The sequence below is a fragment of the Hyperolius riggenbachi genome, chromosome 12, assembly GCF_040937935.1.
Source record: "Hyperolius riggenbachi isolate aHypRig1 chromosome 12, aHypRig1.pri, whole genome shotgun sequence".
Lineage (NCBI taxonomy): Eukaryota > Metazoa > Chordata > Amphibia > Anura > Hyperoliidae > Hyperolius > Hyperolius riggenbachi.
Window position 1 is genome coordinate 114,068,028 of NC_090657.1, and position 21,687 is coordinate 114,089,714.

The 21,687-nt window shown below is 44.4% G+C and overlaps 1 protein-coding gene across 1 annotated transcript in view; it reads left to right on the plus strand.

Moving 5' to 3' along the window:
- The window catches only part of LOC137542195 (uncharacterized), a 438,126-nt gene extending 426,578 nt beyond the window's left edge, over positions 1-11,548 (plus strand). The window contains exon 12 of the mRNA XM_068263924.1: positions 11,378-11,548. Coding sequence (XP_068120025.1) covers positions 11,378-11,548 — 171 coding nt within the window. The remainder of the gene's footprint in view (positions 1-11,377) is intronic.
- Positions 11,549-21,687: the final 10,139 nt, after the last annotated feature.

Consider the following 21,687-nt stretch of genomic DNA (forward strand, 5'->3'; position numbering starts at 1 on the left):
ACTTCAGCTGCACACTTAGCCAGTCTGCCTCAGTTGAGCGCACATGCAGCACCCACACACTTAATAGCCCTGTTAGCGCTCAATCTCGGTAAATGTAGTCTGTCTGTGGTCTGTCAGTGTGAAGCGGTCATAACCCTTACATTACCACTCTGGACATTTTAAAGCAGCTCTTTTCCTCAAATGTGGTAATGTACTGAGATTTGTGACCTTTAGGGATTAAAACCTTATTCTGCGTCAACTCCGTAATTTTTGGTGGGATTTTTCGCATGGATCCCCCTCTGCCATGTGTCCAGGTGTTAGAGCATTTGAAACTAGTTTACCATCACTGTTGTGGCCAGAAACAGTGTTTGTAGTTTGTGAAATTCACCTGCCCATTGAAGTCTATGGAGGTCCACCGGGTTCACGCGAATCTGAACTTTTTCCAGATATTCGGGTTCGATGTTCGCAAACCCAAAATCTGATTTTCGCAACATCTCTAGAAGCCAGCACTAGGGGAAGAGCTGAGTGTTGACAGGATGTCGGACATCGCTGGACTCTGCCAGTGGAGCAGGGAAGTTAACAATACGTTTTCCGTTTGCAATACTCTGCATTTGGGGGGCTGCAGGAGGACTCGGGTGTCACCCCCTGCCATGGTGACACCCGGAGTGGCCCCCTCTTTCCGCCACCCCCTCAGTCAGCCACTGCCCTCCAGGCTCTCCGTTTTCATTATCTCCCCCTCCCTCCTGCGTCTCCCCCTCTTTCTTAAATCCCTCTTTCTCTTTTCCACACTGCTCTCCCTCTCTTCCCATTCTTCTGTGTCCCTCACTCTATCTCCCTTTTTATTCCCCTCCCCACTCCCTACCAAGTGTTTCCCCTGTCTCTTTCTTCCTCTCTCTCTCCCACTCTCCTCTTCTTGTGCTGATTTTAATCCTCTACCCCCCCCCCCCCCTAAAAAAAAAAAAAGAAAGAAAAAAGAAAGAAAAAGCCATCAACTTCTTATCCTAAATGTTATCATTATTAATTCATATATCACTTATTTCTTCCCTAGCACCTTAAAGATTACATGGTTATGTTATCAGTACCACAGAGGCACTCACGATCTAAGCCTACCCCAAGCTATACAAGTGTTTAGTCCCAACCTCCCCCTATTGTCTTCAAGTTACTTGCACCCAATTTAAACCCCTTCTCTTGGAAATGCTTAACTCTACTTAAATTGTCATCTATGCCTTATCCTACCAGAAAATATTTATACTATGTCTCTCTCTAATATACTCATCCATCAATATCCCTAATTTGTCACTATCCACTAACTAATAACCCTAACCTAACCCAAGTTCAACCATACTACACCTCCATTCAAAAAAAATTCTCCCTGGCTCAAAATATTATCTTTGCATAGCTATAGCTGTGGATGTTCTTCAAAGTTAGGAAAGCATCCAAACACTTTTCACATGCAAGCATAGAATTTGCAACAACGACTTGTATTTGCTATAACTGTTTGTGGAGCACTGGCTTTTATGTCCTTTTGAAGATCTATCCTACTCCTATACATGTAATATTTTAAGGGATGTTTAATGCCATAAAGATTGTATTTTAACCATTTTATAGATTTTTGAAGCAGTAGAGTGTTGTACCGTGTTAGCCATCAGTAAAAGCAAGAAGTTTTGAATCAGGATGATACCATTTATTGGCTAACTTAGCGGTAAACAAAAAGTAAGTTTTCAGCTAATAAACCTTCTACAGGCTTTGTTCTTGTATATTAATAAGATGTTAAAACACACAGCTTATATACACTGGACATTCTGAGAAAAAAATATTTTTATAAACATAAATAAATATCATTAGATGCCTTAATTACAACTTCAGGAGAATTCTAACGTCTTAGGCTGGTAGGATGGGTTATAAATGCCACAATTATTTTTATTTTTTATTTTGTGTACTGGTAAGAGTGTTTGTAATGCCACAATTCATTGTATTTCATGTGCTGGTTGTAATGATCTGCTCAGCTGCCTGTGCAGGCAGGCAGCTTTTTGACCATTGTTTAGGTTTGCATGCTGCAGGACTCTGGAAAGGAGAGCTTCTGTCAGTTTTGCAGCTTGTGCTTGCTGAGGAATTTGCATACGTTATCATGAAAGTTGCCTGGCCACATTCATTGGAGGCGTGTACTATAAGTACTATGTGTTTCCCACAATGCTTGGCTGGTCATAAGGATTCCTAGCGGTTGCTACCGGCTAACTCTTCTGATCTGTCTCACTTGGATCGCACTAGCATCTTGCGCTAGCGCTGTGGATCCTTCTGTTCTGTCTCCTTGGATCGCGCTAGCAACTTTCCGCTAGTGCTGTGGATCCTTCTGTTCTGCCTTCCTGGATCACACTAGCATCCTGCGCTAGTGCTGTGGATCCTTCTGTTCTGCTACTCTGTCTGCCTGGATCGCACTCGCCTAGCGCTAGTGCTGTGGATCCTTCTGTTCTGCTACTCTGTACCCGGATCGCACTAGCATCCTGCGCTAGTACTGTGGATCCTTCTGTTCTGTCTTCCTGGATCGCGCTAGCCACTTTCGCTAGTGCTGTGGATCCTATCTCTTGCTTGTCCCTGTTTTCGTGTGTCTGTCTTGTCTGCTACGAACACTTGCTGGAGGCTCGGTGAGGTAACCGTTAAGCAAGCGCTCGTGTCCTCTGTTACATGTTTGTCTGTCGATGGTTAGTTAGGCGTGCTTGTCTCTATTGTGCTTATCACGTGGAGACCGCGCATGAACGCGTGCACTGTTGCGAATGAGTGCAGTGTTCGCGTTCAGTTAGCGTTTGTTATTTTCCGTATCTCCTCATTGTATGATTTGCTGTGCCTTTGCTATCGTCGTATTCTGTTCTGATCTGCCTTGTGTCACTTTTGGCAATCGCCTTTCTTGCGGTTGCGTTTCTGTTTCGTATCTGCTGTTGTGTGTGCGCTGTTGCGGGGTGACGGCTAGATTGGCGCACACACATACAACCTGTCCCTTTGCTCGTTCTCATTCGCAATCACTTCTCTTGTGATTGTGTTCTGCGCTTCGTACAATTCCTGTCTGGCATCTGTGGAGGTACAGAGGATTGGTTCCTCTGCACTCCTCAGCGCCATCTGCCGACAGGAATTTCCCACTACGGGTGCGTAGCACCTTTTGCTGGGTTCCTGCAATTATACGCTTGTGGAGGATTTCCGCCGTATCGGCGCATGCGTTGTGCGCCGATCACGAAGAAAGTTCCACAATCGTTACAGTATGACCAGCCCAACCAAAATTCCCAGTGTAGAGGGAATTTCCGATTTGTACGATTTTGTCGAGTATGGCTCTAGTACCTTTAAAAGATTTAAAAATCTTGAACCTGAGTCAGCAGACGAGTTTTTGTCTGAGTGCACTAAACTTTTGGCGAACCCTATATTCCAATGCACCCCTGTGTCTACCTGGGCCTCCCAAATGGTCTACATTCTGTTGGGGGGCGAAATGTCAATGTGGGCTAATGATGTGTTAGATCATACCACCCTGAGTCAAAGACCCCTGGAATTCTTGGCCTTTTTAATTCACAATTGGCTGAGATTACCTCAATTACCATACCCCCTTAATAAGTTGTTGTCAGCAGCTCAATCAGCTGTTCCATCTACTCTTTCATCCAAAAAGCAGCCATCCAGAGCTGCGAAGTCTAAACGTAAACGATCTAGGAAGACTTCCCAGCGGAAAAATCCGTTGCCCATAGCAACTACAAATAAAGAAATTAGGTCTGTAAACTCTGAAGTAGGGAAAGCACTTGCATGTGATGATTTCAGAGAGACTTCTCAGTCTCAGGTTTTGTTGCCCCAATCCAAAGCTTATGTGGATCTTATTATAGGTAGGATCGCACACTATATTACAGCAGTTAAAAAATCTGTTCTTGTTCCTGATCTCCACCCATATGGAGATTTTCTGGATACTGGCCTGTTTGAACCCCCATTTGCTTCCTGGGATGTTGGGGCCTTGCTGGAGGAATTTGATTTTGATTGGAAAGCCTTTAGCGATTTTTACATCGCAAAAAGCGAAGATGTCTTGAATGCTTGTCTCGATTCTATGTACCTTCTGATTGATTCCGATAAATGTGACAAGGATGATGTGGATCTGGTGATCTATGTATGGCAAACCATTTTGGATGAGTTGCACACACACCAACCGATTGATTCCAATAAAAAGACATCGTTCTCGGATGATTGTTCCTGCCTTTCTGGGGTAAAGCATGTGAGTCTTGACTTTGTGCAATCTGAAATGAATGAGTGTGCCGCTGTGGTTGATTCCTGTGCGAATCCTGAAGGATTCGCTCCTGACAGTGTGCAGTTTGAATCTGTGCGATCTGATGCCTGTTTCTCGGATGTTACTGCAGATTGTGATCGGCATGAGTCTACCGGTTTCCTCAAGGATGTGTGGGATCCTTTGTCATTTAGAAACAGATCTTTGAGATCTTCCGTCTGTGACCCTGATATGGGGAAAATTTCTCGACTATGCAGCGTCAAAAGTAAAATTAATATGCCTAATAAAGTTTATTCTGTTGATGTCGCTATTTCTTCTGCAGATGAGTCTCTGTCTCACCCTGTTAACACCTGTAAGGGCCCATTGCCTGGTGACAGTTGCCCCAGTGTTTCTGTCCTGAACACCTTACAGTCTGCCCCGCAGATCGCGGAGGTTTGCGCTATGGAAGCATCAGTTTCACAACCTAAGGTGATTTTTGATTCGCAGGTTTTGCGTTCTGACTCCTCGGATTCAACATTGTTAGCCGAATCTAAGAGTGAGACAGCGCTTCGGTTTTGCGAATCTGATGCTGAACCTTCTTTGCCTTGTTCAGAGATGCTTTCTCTGAACCTGCCGTGTACCATGAATGAAAACATGTTTTCCTTTCACACTGACGTTTGTGAGCCCCTTTCTTGCTTTGAGGGAAGTGCTGATTCTGCACCCTGTACTCTGGATGAGTCAATGTGGCCTTGCTTAGAATCCCCTGCAGTGTCCCTAGAGGCTCGTCTAGGTATTGCCACTATACTCACCTGTTTTTCTGCAGTTTTGGAGTTACAAGCTAGTTTGACTGCCACACAGAATTCTGGGTACAGTGAGAATGAAGTTAGGGAGCCAGTGTGTGTTCCAGTAAATATTCCTGTACATCCCGCTAATTATGATGAAGTTCAGTCTCAGGTTATGGTGGAACCATTCCTGGGACATCTGCCCTGCCTGCAGGAGGTATTTAATGTTCAGCCCTGTAACATGGATAGTTCAGAATCCTTCTTAGAAAACCTGGAAAATGATGTTCCTGAGGTCTTGTTTGATGTTCTGGAGGTCTCAGAGTTCCTCCCAAAGGGTGCAGAACTTGTAGGAGATGTCTCCTGCCCCCCAAGTCCTTCTGAGGTGTTGCCCTCTTCCGTAGGCATTGCTGCCTTGCTGGCTACCTTTTCAGCTCTGGTGGCGCTTCAGTCATGGGTAGTCAATGATGAATTTCTGTCAGATACTATTACAGTCATTGAGATCTCTAAACCTGAGACCAAGTCTTCTTTTGAAATGCCAGTACCTGTGACCTCTACTCATGATGATTTTCTGCCCGGTCCTGGTTTTGGTCTGGTCGTGCCGGACACTGAGGTTGGCAGTTCCCCAACGTGTCCTGAGGTTTCTCCTGTGCTGGTGTACCCCAGTGTGCTCTGTGACCCAGAAAGCCCAAGTGTGCCTCGGTTACCAGCGTACTCAGATGCTTCCTCGGTGGAGACATGTTCTGATTTAGCCTGCCTGCTTGCATGCCCAGAAGTGGTCCCTGAAAGTCCTCATCTTGATGGGTGTCCTGCTAATTCTGAATCTGGAACTGTCATAGGTTCCATGGGGGTGCATGGTAGCTCTCCATGTGAGCCTGGTGAGCGTTCTGGCTTCTTGAAATCTCTGCGGAGCTTCAAGACGTTCTGGGAGATTCCGAGAGAAGTTTTGCTTGGTACCCTGAATACGATCAACAGCGGCTTTTGTTTTGAAAGAGACACTTCGAACAGGTTTTGTGGCAGATTTGGTATTTTCGGACGCTCCTTGGAAGGTGGTGGGTATTGTCTGGAGGGTGTCGGTGGCTTCTTCTCTGGTATCCACAGTCCTGATGGGTGTTACGCTGAGACTTGTAGTGCTGATGGGCATGTTTCGGTGGCTTCTGTTTCCGATGAGGTCGGTTTCGGGTGGACTGACTCTGGAATTGGACCTTGTCGGGCTGTCCCGACCTTCATGAGTCTTCGGTTGGAGTCTTTTGCTAATAGCAGTTTTGAGGGTCGTCTGGAATTCGACCCTGGAGGGGGGGGGGGTACTGTAATGATCTGCTCAGCTGCCTGTGCAGGCAGGCAGCTTTTTGACCATTGTTTAGGTTTGCATGCTGCAGGACTCTGGAACGGAGAGCTTCTGTCAGTTTTGCAGCTTGTGCTTGCTGAAGAATTTGCATACGTTGTCATGAAAGTTGCCTTGCCACATTCATTGGAGGCGTGTACTATAAGTACTATGTGTTTCCCACAATGCTTGGCTGGTCATAAGGATTCCTTCCTGTGAAACACTCCTGGAGGAGTGTCAGCCTTACTCTTTGTTTGAAGTTCAGCTTAGAGTAATTTCTGAAACTGCGCTAGGCAGGTTTTCCTAGTGCAGTTAGGATTGCTTATCTGTTTTGTTTGTTCTGTTGCGATTGTCCTGTCCCAGCGGTGGTCGACAGGAAATCGTTCTGATCTCTGTTCTTGGAGTATAGCTGGTGCAGCGGTTGCTACCAGCTATCGCTTCTGATCTGTCTCACTTGGATCGCACTAGCATCTTGCGCTAGCGCTGTGGATCCTTCTGTTCTGTCTCCTTGGATCGCGCTAGCCACTTTCCACTAGTGCTGTGGATCCTTCTGTTCTGCTACTCTGTCTGCCTGGATCGCACTTGCCTAGCGCTTGTGCTGTGGATCCTTCTGTTCTGCTACTCTGTATCCGGATCGCACTAGCATCCTGCGCTAGTACTGTGGATCCTTCTGTTCTGTCTTCCTGGATCGCGCTAGCCACTTTTGCTAGTGCTGTGGATCCTATCTCTCGCTTGTCCCTTTTTTCGTGTGTCTGTCTTGTCTGCTACGAACGCTTGCTGGAGGCTCGGTGAGGTAACCGTTAAGCAAGCGCTCGCGTCCTCTGTTACATGTTTGTCTGTCGATGGTTAGTTAGGCGTGCTTGTCTCTATTGTGCTTATCACGTGGAGACCGCACATGAACGCGTGCACTGTTGCGAATGAGTGCGGTGTTCGCGTTCAGTTAGCGTTTGTTATTTTCCGTATCTCCTCATTGTATGATTTGCTGTGCCTTTGCTATCCTTGTATTCTGTTCTGATCTGCCTTGTGTCACTTTTGGCAACCGCCTTTCTTGCGGTTGCGTTCCTGTTTCGTATCTGCTGTTGTGTGTGCGCTGTCGCGGGGTGGCGACTAGATTGGCGCACACACATACAACCTGTCCCTTTGCTCGTTCTCATTCGCAATCGCTTCTCTTGCGATTGCGTTCTGCGCTTCGTACAATTCCTGTCTGGCATCTGTGGAGGTACAGAGGATTGGTTCCTCTGCACTCCTCAGCGCCATCTGCCGACAGGAATTTCCCTCTACGGGTGCGTAGCACCTTTTGCTGGGTTCCTGCAATTATACGCTTGTGGAGGATTTCCGCCGTATCGGCGCACGCGTTGTGCGCCGATCACGGAGAAAGTTCCACAATCGTTACACTGGTAAGGTGGGCTGTAAATGCCACAACTCTTTTTAGCTTTTAACAAATAATGTATGTACTCTGCCTAGTTACATTTGAACTCAGAATTTATGATGTTTCCCCACAACACAGAGTCTGTGGTATGTGATGTTTTAGCAAACAAGTGGTCTTATCTATTTGCCATAAATTAGCTAGCATCCCTGTGAAACCCTCCTGAAGTTGTAATTAAGGCATCTAATGACATTTATTTATGATCACTGCAACTGAACTTTTTTGGCTGTATGTGTATGTGGTTGGTTGGATGGATGAGGGTGCAGGGTCGGCCGACCACTTCGTGGGTGTACACTTTTTATGAAAAAATTATTTTATTAAGGTTTCCAATAAATATTTGTATTTTTATAATATATTGAATCACGTGGTCATTTGGAGTGTACTCTCTCCTCTATCTACCCTAACATATTTTGTTGCTGACATTTATTTATGTTTGCATAGAATATTTCTCCTCCGAATGTCCAGTGTATTTAAGTTGTGTATTTTAACATTTTGTTAATATACAGGAACAACATCTAAAGAAGGTTTTTTATTTGCTGAAAGCTTACTTTTTGTTTACCTCTGAGCTAGGCAATAAATGGTATCATCCTGATTCAAAACTTCTGGCTTATTCATTTTTGAAAAAAAAAATTTAGATGGTGCAGACCCTGTGGTTTTATGTGGTACAGAAAATAATTTTTCGGAATAAAATAGCACCTAAGCATTTGCTAATGCAAAAAACATATATGTACCACTTGGGAGGGGTCACAAGTGGTAATAAAGGTATTGCTGAATCAACACAGACATAGCTAAAATGTTAAAATCACTAAAATCCATTGGTCTCCCTCCAATTTTATTTCACCCCCAGGACCACTGCAGTGTAGTGGCTTACCTGTCCCTTCCAGCCAGAGCATGCTCCTCCAGACGCCCATGGTTCCATGCACTCCAGTCTCGCCGGGGTGCCTCTTTTCAATGAACCAGCATGTGTTATTATGTAGGCATGTAGTCATGTAGGACTACGTAGGGTCACATAGGAGAGCTGACCCTGTTAGGATGAAAATGGGAGTGCTCAGAGCCACGGACATATGGAGGATTGTACACTGGCTGGAACAGGTAAGTGATCTTAGGTGTTATAATAAAGTTAAGGAGGGGGAGACCTGAGGGAGGGGGGCTGGAGCAGTTGCCCATTTTGCACCTATGGTAGTGCTGGCATTGCTCAGTTGGACCCTCTGGAAATCAATGGTTCATGCAGGGAGGCTCAGTAAGTATGAAAGCATATTTAAAGCAGTAGAAGTGAACGCTCAAATACAAAATGGCTAAAAGCCATTTTTTAGGAAAGGGTTCTTTACAGTAAGAGTGATTAAGATGTGGAATGCATTGCCACAGGAAGTCGTTATGGCAAACTCTATACCTGCATTTAAAGGGGGCTTAGACGCTTTCCTTGCGTTGAAAGACATCCATGGCTACAATTACTAGGTAATGCCTAATGATGTTGATCCAGGGATTTTATCTGATTGCCATCTGCAGTCGGGAAGGAATTTTTCTCTTTTGGGGCTAATTGGACCATGCCTTGTAAGGGTTTTTTCGCCTTCCTCTGGATCAACAGGGATATGTGAGGGATCAGGCTGGAGTTGTACTTTGTACTGGTTGAACTCGATGGACGTATGTCTTTTTTCAACCAAAATAACTATGTAACTATGTAATTTATACCTTGAATTTTTTTCCATGTTATGGACTGTTGTCACTGAAAGCAGAAGCAAGTGAATTTCTTTAATTGCACCAAGAACAAGAAATGTATCTTTCCCACAGTACTACAAGCAATAAAATCAGATAACTTTTTTTAACTTTTTATTTTTTTTTATTGCGATAATCATTACTAATAACGTTTTCACTATGTTCTGTATTGTCAATGGAAAGATTCACTTGAATTTTGCACTGGTAAAAACATTAAAATAAAAAAGACACGGGGACACCAGGAGCCCAATCTGGTGTAATATCGTTTAGTTGTAGTAAATGAGTAAAGGTGATAAAAATATATACTCACAAAGGAGGGTTGCCACCAGATGCAACCACTCATATAGGCATGTGGAGAAGTACCATCTTCATTCGGCCTTCCAGGTGTAGAGGTCTGGTAGCTGCTCCCAAAAAAATCGTATCTCACAATAGAATTGTGTGGTACAGACCCCACAAGTTTAGGGTATTTTAAGATAAGACAGAAGTAGGAGGAGTCCAATAGAAAAAAGAGCCAAATTAAAATCTTATATGAAAAAACTCACAAGGAGTATCACTATAAAAAGATTTTATAAACTTTATTTCATAAGCACTGTGACAACGCGTTTCTCGGCAACAGTCGCTTCCTCAGGTCAAGTTTTTGCCAAAATAGCAGGTGTCCGGGTCAGGAGAGCGTCCATGACCCATCCATGACTTGGACACCTGCTATTTTGGCACAAACTTCATCTGAGGAAACAGCTGTTGCAGAGAAACGCGTTTGTCAGAGTGCTCATGAAATAAAGTTTATAAAAATCTTTTTATAGTGATACTCCTTGTGAGTTTTTTCATATAAGATTTTAATTTGGCTCTTTTTTTCTGTTGGGCGCCTTCTACTTTTGTCTTAAAGAGAAACTCCGACCAAGAATTCAACTTTATCCCAATCAGTAGCTGATACCCCCTTTTACATGTGAAATATAATGATTTTCACAAACAGACCATCAGGGGGCGCTGTATGACTGATTTTGTGCTGAAACCCCTCCCACAAGAGGCTCTGGTACCGTACGGTACTCTGGGCAAACTGCCACAATGTAACAATGTTCACAGACAGGAAATGGCTGTTTAGAGCTGTCTGCAAGGCCAGAACAGCTAGAAACAGGTACATAACCTGCCCACAGTAAAAATGTCACCATGTAATACATGTCAGAATGTGAATCTGGGAGAGGAAAGATTTTACAATGAGCAAACACTGCCTAAATCATTTATACATAATTATGGTAAAAATGAAGCACTTTTTTTATTACATTATTTTCACTGGAGTTCCTCTTTAACTTGCAATTTGCAGTTTCATCACTTTATTCATCTCTACGGCTTGATGCAAAAATCCGTGATAACTCTTATCACGGTCGCTAGCGTTATAGCGCGCATAACATTTTTTGCACACAAACGCGAATTCAATTTTGCGCACAAAAACGTTACAGCGCACGCAAAATGCTAGTGCGACCGTGATAAGAGTTATCACAGCTTTGTGAATCAAGCCCTATGTATTTCTCTCCCAGATTTTTTTTCTTTTCATTTTGGTATCAACTATTCAGAGCTGTACAGCTGTTAGCTCACTGCCTTGTATAGAAGGCATTTCTCTCTATTGTCAGGTTGGTAGATAAAGGCAAAGGAAGTTTGGAAAAAAGGAAATTATCAATTCTGGGAAGAATTCAATTTGTAGCTAGTTATGTTATGAATATGCATACTGGCTGCAAGGTCAAATAGCATGTATGTGTATGTATTGAAAACAGTAATTACTTTGCAGATTGGATTGCTCACATCTTCTCATCTTACAGCATGAGTAATAAATTACATAGAGCAGGAACCCTTATGAACAATTTTCAGCACCCTAATTTTGCTTTTTTGCTTTTTATCTTGTTATATTTGTTCTCAAATAAACCTGTTTTCTGCTCTCTTAGTTTTGGATTATCCCAGCTTTTGGAGCTCGTCCCCAGTTTGAAAATGGCAGAGAGATAAACTTCTATGGCGACTCAATGTGGATAGCAATTGTCAACATTGGACTTCCATTTGGAATTTTCTACAGGATGCATGCTGTTGCCAGCCTCCTGGAAGTATATGTTATGTCATAACCATGCACACAGAAGAAGTCAAATTAACATTTCCTTGTAAATATTGTGTTGTGTAATCATTCTTGATACCAATAAGTTTAGTGAATAATATAGTAAACATTATGTAGTGATTACAATTTTATTTAAAGGGAGTCTGAAGAGTTAATAAACAAAAAAAACCCAGATACTCACCTGAGAGAGAAGGCTCTGGGCCCTATAGAGCCTTCCCATTCCTACTGAAGTCCTCGCATTCAAGCACTGGATCCTCCCTTTAGCAGTCTGCGACCGATGGGTCGGAGACTGCTCACTTCCGCCGCAAATGCGTGCTCACGCATGAGCAGTACGGATCAGAACATCTTTGGGAACACTCGGGCTCCTGAAGGGTGCCAAAGCCTCCTGCAGCGGCGGAAGTGAGCAGTCTTTGAGCCATCGATTGGATACTGCTAACGGGGGATCCAGCACTAGAATGTGAGGATCATAGGAGGAATGGGAAGGCTCTATAGGACCTAGAGCCTTCCCTCTCCTTAGGTGAGTATCTGTGGTTTTGTTTTATTAACACTTCAGACTCAGTTTAAACACTAATGTTCTCTGCTTGTCTCTTTAATGAAAGCAAGAAGTTTTAAATCAGGATGATACCATTTATTGGCTAACTACAAATGAATAAGAATAAACAAGCTTTCGGCCTTGCAGCCTTCGTCAGGTTTACATCCTGTTAGTTTGCAAGCTGGTGGTACAGACAGCTTATATACATGCAACATCAAAAGGGAAAACAGATATTTTTTTCAAGCATAAATACGTCATTAAGATGACTTAATACAAACAGACCATCTAAATGGGGTAAGATAAGGATCCTTGTTTATTCCATTGCTCACAGACCTGGTATTAGTATTGACCCAGAGGTATCGTAAACTCTTAGTTCACAAGTTCAGCTAGAGTGGCTGGGACAGTTCATATATCATCAATCTCATACCAATATAGAAAGTTGTTGTCCTTATTCAAACCCTTCTGCACAGCTTTGAACCAATTTATAAATTTTGTTTTTGCTATTAATCGGTCATTTGACGTTTTGAAGCCGCCCTTCAGGGCAGTGACACGAAGATCATCCATGCTGTGTCCGTTGGACCGAAAGAGTGTAGCAACTTGGAGTCCAGATTTGGTATCATTAATAGTGTGCCTGTGTCCATTCATACATTTGCGCAGTGTTTGTCCAGTTTCTCCCACGTACATAACATTGGGGCATTTAGCACACATGATCAGATCTACCAGATTGGTGGACCCACAGGAAAATTTACCTTGTACTCTGTACTCCTGTTGTGAACCTGGTATCGTTACCCTGTCAGTGGAGTAAATGTGTCTGCAGGTCCCACATATTTTTTGTCGGCAGGGTGATGTTCCGTTTTGTTGAGGCCTATTCAAAGAGCTCCTGACAATCATCTGTTTTAGATTGTGTGGTTGCCGATATGACAAGAGTGGAGGTTTAGGGAATATCGTTCTCAGTCTGTGATCCTTGTGTAAAATGGGATGAAGTTCCTTAGCAATCCTCCTTAAGATTTCAAGGTGTGGGTTGTAGGTGACAACCAAAGGGACACGTTCCTCTTTCTGGTTTTGCTTATATTTCAGGAGTTCAGTCCTGGGGATGTTGCTGGCTTTCCTGATTTGGGCCTCAGCCATGGGAGGACTGTAACCTTGTTTAATGAAAGTGTTCTTAAGGTGATCCAGGTGCTTGTCTCTGTCCATCCTGTCAGAACAAATCCGGTTGTACCTTATAACTTGGCTGTAAATTATAGAGTTCTTAATGTGCTTGGGATGAAAACTGTCATATCTTAGGTATGTGGGACGGTCTGTAGGTGTGCGATACACAGAGGTTCGCGATTCGCTCCACAGTATGCAAATCTATTCATGGCCAAAATCAAAGAGGAATACCTCAATGCATGTGGCATAAAACCCTTGGCCTACTTCCGCTTCATTGATGATATTTTAATCATCTGGTCCGCAAGTGAGGATGATCTTCTCCAGTTCCACAGGAACTTCAATGCCTTCCATCCTACAATCAAATTGAAACTTACCTACTCTCACACAGAGATGAACTTTCTGGACACCACCATATACATCAGGGGTAACAACATACAAACCTCTGTGTATCGCAAACCTACAGACCGTCCCACATACCTAAGATATGACAGTTTTCATCCCAAGCACATTAAGAACTCTATAATTTACAGCCAAGCTATAAGGTACAACCGGATTTGTTCTGACAGGATGGACAGAGACAAGCACCTGGATCACCTTAAAGAGAATCTGTATTGTTAAAATCGCACAAAAGTAAACATACCAGTGCGTTAGGGGACATCTCCTATTACCCTCTGTCACAATTTCGCCACTCCTCGCCGCATTAAAAGTGGTTAAAAACAGTTTTAAAAAGTTTGTTTATAAACAAACAAAATGGCCACCAAAACAGGAAGTAGATTGATGTACAGTATGTCCACACATAGAAAATACATTCATACACAAGCAGGCTGTATACACCCTTCCTTTTGAATCTCAAGAGATCATTTGTGTGTTTCTTTCCCCCTGCAGCTATCTTCCACTGAAGTGTCAGGCTGTTTCTTCCTGCAGAGTGCATACAGCTGTGCCTGTATGTAATTCCTCAGTATGTGAAAGCCCAGCCAGCTCAGAGGAGGATTTATCCAGCTTGTAAAAGATAATAGAGCAGAGAGAAGCTGCACTAATCTAAATAATACACAGGCAGTGTGCAGAGAGAGGCCTGGAGGGGGGAGATGCATCACAGAACCACAACACTGAAGAACTTGGCAGCCTTCCAGACACAGGCCTGACAAGTCTGACAAGAGAGAGATAAGTTGATTTATTACAGAGATGGTGATAGTAGAACGTGCTGCAGTAAGCCAGAACACATTAGAATAGCTTTTGGAACTTGTAGGATGATAAAAAACAGGATGCAATTTTTGTTACGGAGTCTCTTTAAGAACACTTTCATAAACAAGGTTACAGTCCTCCCATGGCTGAGGTCCAAATCAGGAAAGCCAGCAACATCCCCAGGACTGAACTCCTGAAATATAAGCAAAACCAGAAAGAGGAACGTGTCCCTTTGGTTGTCACCTACAACCCACAACTGGAAATCTTAAGGAGGATTGCTAAGGAACTTCATCCCATTTTACACAAGGATCACAGACTGAGAACGATATTCCCTAAACCTCCACTCTTGTCATATCGGCAACCACACAATCTAAAACAGATGATTGTCAGGAGCTCTTTGAATAGGACTCAACAAAACGGAACATCACCCTGCCGACAAAAAATATGTGGGACCTGCAGACACATTTACTCCACTGACAGGGTAACGATACCAGGTTCACAACAGGAGTACAGAGTACAAGGTAAATTTTCCTGTGGGTCCACCAATCTGGTAGATCTGATCATGTGTGCTAAATGCCCCAATGTTATGTACGTGGGAGAAACTGGACAAACACTGCGCAAACGTATGAATGGACACAGGCACACTATTAATGATACCAAATCTGGACTCCAAGTTGCTACACACTTTCGGTCCAACGGACACAGCATGGATGATCTTCGTGTCACTGCCCTGAAGGGCGGCTTCAAAATGTCAAATGACCGATTAATAGCAGAAACAAAATTTATAAATTGGTTCAAAGCTGTGCAGAAGGGTTTGAATAAGGACAACAACTTTCTATATTGGTATGAGATTGATGATATATGAACTGTCTCAGCCACTCTAGCTGAACTTGTGAACTAAGAGTTTACAATACCTTTGGGTCAATACTAATACCAGGTCTGTGAGCAATGGAGTAAACAAGGATCCTTATCTTACCCCATTTAGATGGTCTGTTTGTATTAAGTCATCTTAATGACGTATTTATGCTTGAAAAAAATATCTGTTTTCCCTTTTGATGTTGCATGTATATAAGCTGTCTGTACCACCAGCTTGCAAACTAACAGGATGTAAACCTGACGAAGGCTGCAAGGCCGAAAGCTTGTTTATTCTTATTCATTTGTAGTTAGCCAATAAATGGTATCATCCTGATTTAAAACTTCTTGCTTTTACTGATGGCTAACACGGTACAATACCCTACTGCTCTCTTTAATGAAATGTATTCCACGTTAAACCTTTAAAACCTTTAAAGAAAATGTGAAGTGAAAATAAAGGATGATATAGGCAATTGTGTCTACAGTCTTACTCACAAAACAAACTTTCTTGTAATCATAGTTTGTTACAAATGTTTTCATGGTTCACCCTTCCTAATTTTTACATGATATGTGCCACAGTTTTAAAACAATTTAAAAAATACATTATTTGGCTTGTCCCAGTATATACAGTATTTCATATTTCATCACTAGTTGGCCATGTAGCGCACCATTATCATTCATGCTGTGCGCCTGTAGTGATTGCATGCGATCGCTATGGCGTACACTTTGTGGACTCCAAAGCTGTATAGATGCATTGCCAGGCAACAACATAGCGACACATCTATACAGTGTTGAATCCCTGAGCTGTCGCTCTAGTGATCGCATTCAATCGCTATGGGCAGCAGCCATTACAGGTGTCCATGAATCTTAAAGCCACGTATAAGTGACACAAGGGGTTAATTAGACTGGTAGGGATCTTCACAAAACAAAACAAAAAAATTAATGTGACATTGTCATTTTAATTTAAAAAACAAGTTTTTTGGGGGTTTTTTTTTGCAACTTTGTTTGAATGATTGCTGCTATGGCAGCAATCATTCACTACTGAATGAGTGCATGATCGGCGAGGCGCACATGTGCATGAGTGGCGGTGTGGGTGCACGCCCATGATTGCAGTGGCTTTTACTACTGGATGTGAGTCTCACACGCAAGAATCTTTAGCTAGTAGCTAATTTTGACAATGTGAAATTCACGTCCAGAAGCTGGAAATGGTTAAAGGAGAACTGTAGTGAGAGGGATATGAAGGCTGCCATATTTATTTCCTTTTAAGCAATACCAGTTGCCTGGCAGCCCTGCTGGTCTAATTGGCTGAAGAAGTGTCTGAATCACACTAGAAACAAGCATGCAGCTAATCTTGTCATATCTGTCAAAATTGTCAGAAACACCTGATCTGCTGTATGCTTGTTCAGAGCCTATGGTTGAAAGTATTAGAGACAGAGGATTAGCAGGATAGCCAGGCAACTGGTATTGCTTAAATGGAAAACAAATATGGCAGCCTCCATATACCTCTCACTACAGTTCTCCATTAAGTATTCAGACTGCCCACATGCTTGCATGTGTATGAGGAGAACCCTTTACATCTAAAATATTATAAAAGGATTTGTTGTGTCTTTAACGGTCTACATTCCAAAAAAATCTAAATATTTTATACTATTCAGTCTTAATATGACTGTATAAGAAACAGTCCCGAAGCTATATATAGGTACAGGGGCGTAACTAGACATCACTGGGCCCCCCTGCAAAACTTTGGTTGGGCCCCCCCCCCACGAAACTTTGGATGGGGCCCCCCACCCCCCTCGCTTTCTGCACAGGAAAACTGAGGACCAATGTGCTTTCCCCATGCAAATAAAAACACTTAGACTTAAAGGAAATGTCAGGCAATCTATGCTACCCCCAGATCTACTTACCCGGGGCTTCCTCCTGCCCCTTGCAGCTGACAAGACCCTTTTGCAGCTATGCTCCCAGTACACACATACACACACAGCCGTATTATTTTACTATATGAGAGCACATGCTATATGGAGGAACAACAATGACATGCTGAACATAACATATAGTATTCACTGAAACTTTGGCAAAACATTCAGAATGTCACTGATTGATACTCTTATTACGGGATCTTGGACTCAGTATGAGACAACAAGCTCTTAATGAAGCAGCAACAGTAAGACAACAATCTCCACTCTGCTGTGTTGTAAAAGTAATTAGAGGCCATACGGTCATTAGCATGTGTGATAAGAATCTAGGATTCCTTTCAGAGTGAAAAAGGGAAAGTCTACAACTTTTTTTTCAAAATGTGACTGTTCTTTGTTAGGTTGTACATGCAGTCATCAGATCTTTGCAGCAGTGAGAGACAGATGTTTTTTTTACAAACCCTAGGGGGCAGAGACAGTGTACAAATTCCAGAGTGTGTATGAGTCCATATCTGTGTGGTGGACACATGCACTCAATATAACAATGTTGGAGAGCAGAATGTTTTTTTTCTCTCCGTGCCCTTAGCTGTCAGTCTCTCAAACTTTTCCCCCCACGGCCCCCTGTGGCTTTTGGGCCCCCCCTGCGGAGGCATCCCTCGCAGAGTCTATTGTTACGCCCCTGTATAGGTATGAAAATATATATTGTCAGGCTTGTCTGTCTATAATAACCACAGTTCACACTGCATGCCCATATGTAGAGTTGGGCCGAACGGTTCGCCTGCGAACGGTTCCATGCAAACTTCAGTGGTTCGCGTTCGCGTCCCGCAGGCGAACCTTTGCGGAAGTTCGGTTCGCCCCATAATGCACATGGAGGGTCAACTTTGACCCTCTACATCACAGTCAGCAGGCCCAGTGTAGCCAATTAGGCTACACTAGCCCCTGGAGCCCCACCCCCCCTTATATAAGGCAGGCAGCGGTGGCCATTACGGTCACTCGTGTGCTGCCTGCATTAGTGAGAGTAGGGCGAGCTGCTGCAGACTGTCTCTCAGGGAAAGATTAGTTAGGCTTAACTTGTTCCTGTCTGGCTGCATACCTGTTCTGTGAACCCACCACTGCATACCTGTGCTGTGAACCCACCACTGCATACCTGTGCTGTGAACCCACCACTGCATACCTGTGCTGTGAACCCACCACTGCATACCTGTGCTGTGAACCCACCACTGCATACCTGTTCATTGAACCCACCACTGCATACCTGTGCTGTGAACCCACCACTGCATACCTGTTCAGTGAACCTGCCACTGCATACCTGTTCTGTTCAGTGGACCCGCCACTGTATACCTGTTCATTGAACCCACCACTGCATACCTGTGCTGTGAACCCACCACTGTATACCTGCATTCCTTTTGCAGCACCTGCCTCCTGCCGTTGGGAAAGTTGTGTGCGTCTGGTGAGTTCAGACGCCCCCCAATACATGGCTTCTCTTTCTTGACCGGTCTTCCTTGTTGGTTTGGCTACGCAGAGCTGGGTATCACGGCCTGATGAAGGGCATACTTTACTCTACATAAAAAGCCCGAAACGAACATGTGTCGTTGCCTTGAAGCTTATACCCGCAAAGCTATAACCATTAACTGATTTAAAATCAATTTATTGTACTCCCAAGACCCACCATTGTGATATTGAAGAACCATGTCTTTGGATGTTTTTTACTTGTGTGAATAAAGTTTTTTCAGAGATTTTTTCTGTTGCCTTTTTGAGATTGCACTAGTTGCTATAGTCCTTTTAAAGATATATAAACCAGTGAACCCACCACTGCATACCTGTTCTGTTCAGTGGACCCGCCACTGTATACCTGTTCATTGAACCCACCACTGCATACCTGTGCTGTGAACCCACCACTGCATACCTGTTCTGTGAACCCACCACTGCATACCTGTGCTGTGAACCCACCACTGCATACCTGTTCAGTGAACCTGCCACTGCATACCTGTTCTGTTCAGTGGACCCGCCACTGTATACCTGTTCATTGAACCCACCACTGCATACCTGTGCTGTGAACCCACCACTGCATACCTGTTCTGTGAACCCACCACTGCATACCTGTGCTGTGAACCCACCACTGCATACCTGTTCAGTGAACCTGCCACTGCATACCTGTTCTGTTCAGTGGACCCGCCACTGTATACCTGTTCATTGAACCCACCACTGCATACCTGTGCTGTGAACCCACCACTGCATACCTGTTCTGTGAACCCACCACTGCATACCTGTTCTGTTCAGTGGACCCGCCACTGTATACCTGTTCAGTGAACCCGCCACTGCATACCTGTTGTGTTCAGTGAACCTGCCACTGCATACCTGTTCTGTGAACCCGCCACTGTATACCTGTTCTGTTTAGTGAACCCGCCACTGTATACCTGTTCTGTTTAGTGAACCCGCCACTGCATACCTGTTCTGTTCAGTGGACCCGCCACTGTATACCTGTTCAGTGAACCCGCCACTGCATACCTGTTGTGTTCAGTGAACCTGCCACTGCATACCTGTTCTGTGAACTCGCCACTGTATACCTGTTCTGTTTAGTGAACCCGCCACTGCATACCTGTTCTGTTCAGTGGACCCACCACTGTATACCTGTTCAGTGAACCCGCCACTGCATACCTGTTGTGTTCAGTGAACCTGCCACTGCATACCGGTTCTGTGAACCCGCCACTGTATACCTGTTCTGTTTAGTGAACCCGCCACTGTATACCTGTTCTGTTTAGTGAACCCGCCACTGCATACCTGTTCTGTTCAGTGGACCCGCCACTGTATACCTGTTCAGTGAACCCGCCACTGCATACCTGTTCTGTTCAGTGGACCCGCCACTGTATACCTGTTCAGTGAACCCGCCACTGCATACCTGTTGTGTTCAGTGAACCTGCCACTGCATACCTGTTCTGTGAACCCGCCACTGTATACCTGTTCTGTTTAGTGAACCCGCCACTGTATACCTGTTCTGTTTAGTGAACCCGCCACTGCATACCTGTTCTGTTCAGTGGACCCGCCACTGTATACCTGTTCAGTGAACCCGCCACTGCATACCTGTTCTGTTCAGTGGACCCGCCACTGTATACCTGTTCTGTTTAGTGAACCCGCCACTGCATACCTGTTCTGTTCAGTGGACCCGCCACTGTATACCTGTTCAGTGAACCCGCCACTGCATACCTGTTCTGTTCAGTGGACCCGCCACTGTATACCTGTTCAGTGAACCCGCCACTGCATACCTGTTGTGTTCAGTGAACCTGCCACTGCATACCTGTTCTGTGAACCCGCCACTGTATACCTGTTCTGTTTAGTGAACCCGCCACTGTATACCTGTTCTGTTAAGTGAACCCGCCACTGCATACCTGTTCTGTTCAGTGGACCCGCCACTGTATACCTGTTCAGTGAACCCGCCACTGCATACCTGTTCTGTTCAGTGGACCCGCCACTGTATACCTGTTCTGTGAACCCGCCACTGTATACCTGTTCTGTTTAGTGAACCCGCCACTGTATACCTGTTCTGTTCAGTGGACCCGCCACTGTATACCTGTTCAGTGAACCCGCCACTGCATACCTGTTCTGTTCAGTGGACCCGCCACTGTATACCTGTTCAGTGAACCCACCACTGCATACCTGTTGTGTTCAGTGAACCTGCCACTGCATACCTGTTCTGTGAACCCGCCACTGTATACCTGTTCTGTTTAGTGAACCCGCCACTGCATACCTGTTCTGTTCAGTGGACTCGCCACTGTATACCTGTTCAGTGAACCCGCCACTGCATACCTGTTGTGTTCAGTGAACCTGCCACTGCATACCTGTTCTGTGAACCCGCCACTGTATACCTGTTCTGTTTAGTGAACTCGCCACTGTATACCTGTTCTGTTTAGTGAACCCACCACTGTATACCTGTTCAGTGAACCCGCCACTGCATACCTGTTGTGTTCAGTGAACCTGCCACTGCATACCTGTTGTGTTCAGTGAACCTGCCACTGCATACCTGTTCTGTGAACCCGCCACTGTATACCTGTTCTGTTTAGTGAACCCGCCACTGTATACCTGTTCTGTTTAGTGAACCCGCCACTGCATACCTGTTCTGTTCAGTGGACCCACCACTGTATACCTGTTCAGTGAACCCACCACTGCATACCTGTTGTGTTCAGTGAACCTGCCACTGCATACCTGTTCTGTGAACCCGCCACTGTATACCTGTTCTGTTTAGTGAACCCGCCACTGTATACCTGTTCTGTTTAGTGAACCCGCCACTGCATACCTGTTCTGTTCAGTGAACCCGCCACTGTATACCTGTTCAGTGAACCTGCCACTGCATACCTGTTGTGTTCAGTGAACCTGCCACTGCATACCTGTTGTGTTCAGTGAACCTGCCACTGCATACCTGTTCTGTGAACCCGCCACTGTATACCTGTTCTGTTCAGTGAACCCACCGCATCAGTGCGCATACCTGTGCAGTTAAGTGAACCCACCTATCTACGTGAGTTCACGCAG